General features: G+C 53.4%; 1 protein-coding gene across 1 annotated transcript; it reads right to left on the reverse strand.

Moving 5' to 3' along the window:
• Nucleotides 1-291: 291 nt before the first annotated feature.
• Tnfsf14 (TNF superfamily member 14) lies at nt 292-3805 on the reverse strand. Its single transcript, XM_036170253.1, has 4 exons — nt 3593-3805; nt 2565-2601; nt 2291-2332; nt 292-1054 (listed from the first exon to the last, which is right to left on the reverse strand). The coding sequence occupies exons 1-4, from the start codon at nt 3803-3805 to the stop codon at nt 627-629; spliced, it is 720 nt and encodes a 239-aa protein (XP_036026146.1). The 3' UTR covers nt 292-626.
• Between the last annotated feature and the right edge of the window lie 316 nt (nt 3806-4121).

A 4121-nucleotide genomic window follows, 5' to 3' on the forward strand; every position in this document is an offset into this window, starting at 1 on the left:
CTCCACAGCTGTTTCTTAATCCACCCCTTCTGATTTTGTTTTTCCTCCTCTTCGGCGTTCCCTCCCTTCCTTTCCCGCATCATTTCGGGACTGTATGTCACAGCTGTGCATTGGGCTGAGCACGGAGGTGCCATCAGAGTGTCTCTGAAGGATTTGTGTGCTCAGGAGCTGGCCCCAGGCCAGTCACAGGCCGATACTGCCTTGGTGGCTGGGAGCCACTGCCGCAGAAGGATGGGAGAGGCCAGTGTGTGGAGGCCCCGATATGCTCCCCACAGGGTCCTGGGGATATAACTCCCCCCAACCCCCACCTCGGAGAGGTTTCTTGTCTCCAGCCAAAAAGTCCAGAAACCCCAAGTCCACGATGTCTGCATCAGACTCATAAATACCCAAGCTTTATTCTTTCTTCCTGAATATCAGGCAAATGGGCTGACCCCACACTCCTGGGCTCTGCACCCTAAGTCTTCAATTTGAAGATTTCCCAAGGCAGGTCAGCAGTCTACGTGGTCCCTGAGCACTCCACCTGCAGAATTTGAGGATCCTTAAGGGGAACTCCAAGATCCCTGCTTGCCGGGCTTGAGGTCTGTCCTGGAGAGGTTCCTCCTTGCAATCCATCATCACCGCAGCCTTCAGACCATGAATGCTCCAAAATAGGACCTCGTGCCGTCTCGGGGTCTGACCAGGCGGTCTCCAGGCACGCGGACCACAACCTCCTCCCCGGCCTCCAGATGTACCACGCCGCCCAGGAAGCTACTGTCCCACCAGACTCTGGAGCTGTTGGCTCGGCCGCAGGGTGACCGTCGGCTGACCAGCAGTTCTAGCTCCTTGGGGTAGCGGGATGTGCGCTTATACAGCCCGTGGGTGATGGGGAGGCCATTGGCCAGGCCCTGGGGGCAGCCCACGCCGCTCATCTGCACTTTGGAGTATACGTAGTAGTATCCGGCTTCTGTGGTCACCAGGGCCCCATTGTGATATTCCAGGCCCCTCAAGAAGGCCAGGCCGAGTCGAGTCTCCCATAGCAGAGGTCCACCCTTGCCTATCAAGCTGGCATTGGCTCCTGGGAGGGAGGGAGAACGAGAGAGGGAGAGAATTGGTCAGCACAGTTAGCATTGTGCAGAGGGAGAAACTGAGGCAGAAAGGAGCAAAGCCATTTGAATACCAAAGAGGAAGCTGAGGCACAGGGTACTTAAGTTTCCTACTGAAGTGTCAACACTTAAAAACGGGGCTGGGGTTGAGGAGACAGAGCACTTGCCCAGCATGCAGGAAGCCCTGGGCTCCATCCCCAGCACAGTATAAACCAGATGTGGTAGCACATGCCTGTCAGCAGGGAGGTGGAGACAGGAGGACCACCAGTTCAAGGTCATCCTCTGCTCTGCTACATGAGATCCTGTCTCAAAATGTGTGTGTGTGTGTGTGTGTGTGTGTGTGTGTGTGTGTGCGTTGCGTGTGCGTTGTGTGTGCATACACGTGCATGCGGCCAGAAGTCAACACCAGGCCATTTTCTCAGTTTCAGTTTCTGGCCACCTGATCTTTGAGGCAGACGTCTCTCACTGGACCTGGAAGTCCCGTTTGTCAGGCTGCTGGCCATCGAGTCCCGGGGATCTTCCCGTCCGCCTCTATCCATTGGAAGACGCACTTTGCGCACTGAACCGTCTTCCATCTCCCCTTCATGTTTTAAATAGTATTTTTATTATAGCATATTTTATGTCTATTCTGGTTAATTTCCTACTGTGTTAGGTTAGAAATCAAACCCTCTGCGGTATGGAAGAAAAAAATACAGTACATATGGCTGGGCGTGGTGACCCACACCTTTAGTCCCAGCACTTGGGAGGCAGAGGCAGCTGGATTTCTAGGAGTTTGAAGCCAGCCTGGTCTACATAACAAGTTCCAAGGCAGCCCAGACTATGTAGAGAGACTGTCTCCTAAAAAAAAAAAAAAAAAAAAATACAGGGTGTGATAGGTCTGTGTCCCAGCATCCTCTGAGGCCTCTGATGACCTTGGGATGTGTCCCCATGACTAGAAGAAGGAAGGAATGACTTTAAATGGCCCTCAGTGGCTGTGCTTTCTGGGCCACGTGTCAGTGAGCATTGAATGAATGGGGCCGAGTTGTCATATGACCCCCACACTGTGGCATGTGTATGTGTGTGAGCAATAATAAATAAACAAAAAGCAAATGAAAAAATAAAAACACACTGAATGAATTCATACATGGCGGCTTCTCTAACTTTCAAAGACCTGGGTCTCCCAGGACACCCCAAGCCCCAATCCATGTGAAGACCCAGGGTCCCCTCACCTGTGAGATGTGCTGCTGGGTTAGCCTGCTGAGACCGCCGCTCTGAGGAAGACAGTCAGAAGTTAGAGAGGCAGAGAGAAGCAAGGGTCACTGAGGCCGCTGGTAGGTGTCAGGTTCAGCCCCTTCCGGAGTGACCCAGACTTCTGCTTCTCCAGCCCTGGGGGAGGGGCACCTGTGGGACTCTGCAAAATCACATTGGGTGATCCTAGGGTGTGGGGAGGGGCAGAGTGGGAATCATTCCACCTGCTTCTTAGGGCCTGGGGTCCAAACTCACCTTGTATTAGTTTCTCCCAGGAACCTGTGTCTCCATCCTGAAATGCAGACAGGGTGCTTGGTGAGGACGGGCCACACCCAGAGCCACATAGGCACATGGTGATGAGACTGTCTGGCCGTGGCCGCAGACACCACCCACGGACACCCACACAGGGCAACATGTGCACAACACACACACACACACACACACATACACACACACTCACACACACACACACACACACACACACTCAGATCTGTTTTTTTCTGAGATTGGCTCTCAAGCAGCCCAGGCTGGCCTCAAATTTGCTAAGTAGCGTAGGATGATCTTGAAATCCTTGAGCCTTCTGCCTCTCCCACCCAAGAGCTGGGACGCTAGGTGTATGCCATGGAATCCATCTAAGATCTGATGAAAATTGAGTGTCTGAAATGCTTGAGACCAGAAGTGTTTCAGAATTGTTTTTAGAGTTTTTGGAATATTCACACATCTTTAAAAAATCATTTGAGGGCCAGCAAGAAGGCTCAGGGGGGTAAAAGTGCTTGCTGACAAGCCTGGTGATCAGAGTTCAATCCCCAGAACCCACAAAAAGGGAGACACAGAGCTGACCCCATAAAGTTGTCCCAAATCTGTGCTGCAGCACACACACACACCCGCTCACATCCACACACTAAATAAGTAAATGTAATTTTAAAATAATTAACAAGAAAACAAAGATGAAGACTACAAGAGCATATTGTTTTCATGAGTGACCAGGGGTGGCACACAGACAGATACACCCACGGCTTGTCTGAAAGGGACAGAGAGCAAGCATACCACCCGCCATCTGAGAGTAACCCGCCGTGGTGGCAGTGCTGGGGCTAACAACAGCAGCCGTGTAGGTGAATCCCAGGGAAGCTGCCCGGCACCACACACTCATCTCCCTCCATCAGATCCCCATGTGTAGATGAAAAGACAGGATCAGAAACCCCGGGGTCTGCCTGGCACGCATACACAGCCATAAAGAGGCAAACACTGGAGGGGGTCCCCTGGTCCCCTGGAGCCTCACTTACCGGCAGGCGAGCCACTATGTCCCCAAGACGTTGATGCAGTTTCAGTAGGAACCAGCCCTGAGTAGCCAGCCCGGCGCCCAGCAGCAATATCAGGGCCAGGCTGACTTGGGCAATGCCGCAGCGCTGTCTCCTGTGGTTCTGTCCCAGCCGTCTGAACGGGATGTCCGTCTGTCCATCCACTACAAACACTGAAGGCTGTACCACACTCTCCATGCCAGAGCAGCTGAGGCCCAGAAGCCCAGGGATGGGGCTGGCAAGCCTGAGTTCCTCCCCTCCGGAGGAAACCACAATTGCCCAATGCTTGGGCTTTGCAAACTGCTAAAGGCTCCTGCGGCCCCCGGAGCTCACTTTAAAGCTGAGGTTTGGTGCCTCCGCTTTCCCCACGCACCCTCCTCTTCTTCCTGTGCCCCCAGAAGGCCCAGCCCCCAGCTCACTCTCACTCACGCCATCGCTCACACTTTCCAGAAAATGTGACTCAGGTGGAGATGGACGGGGCAGCCCCTGCTCACCCAGCTTGGTGGCTCTGTTA

This window comes from Onychomys torridus, chromosome 21, assembly GCF_903995425.1.
Source record: "Onychomys torridus chromosome 21, mOncTor1.1, whole genome shotgun sequence".
NCBI classification, from domain to species: domain Eukaryota; kingdom Metazoa; phylum Chordata; class Mammalia; order Rodentia; family Cricetidae; genus Onychomys; species Onychomys torridus.

Bases quoted from the DNA above. Each gene is read 5' to 3' on its own strand.
- Tnfsf14 (XM_036170253.1), bottom strand. From the start codon at position 3,805: ATGGAGAGTGTGGTACAGCCTTCAGTGTTTGTAGTGGATGGACAGACG. The intron at 2,602-3,592 runs GTAAGTGAGGCT...TCTGCATTTCAG, and splicing joins ACATAGTGGCTCGCCTGCCG to GATGGAGACACAGGTTCCTG. The intron at 2,333-2,564 runs GTGAGTTTGGAC...TGTCTTCCTCAG, and splicing joins CTGGGAGAAACTAATACAAG to AGCGGCGGTCTCAGCAGGCT.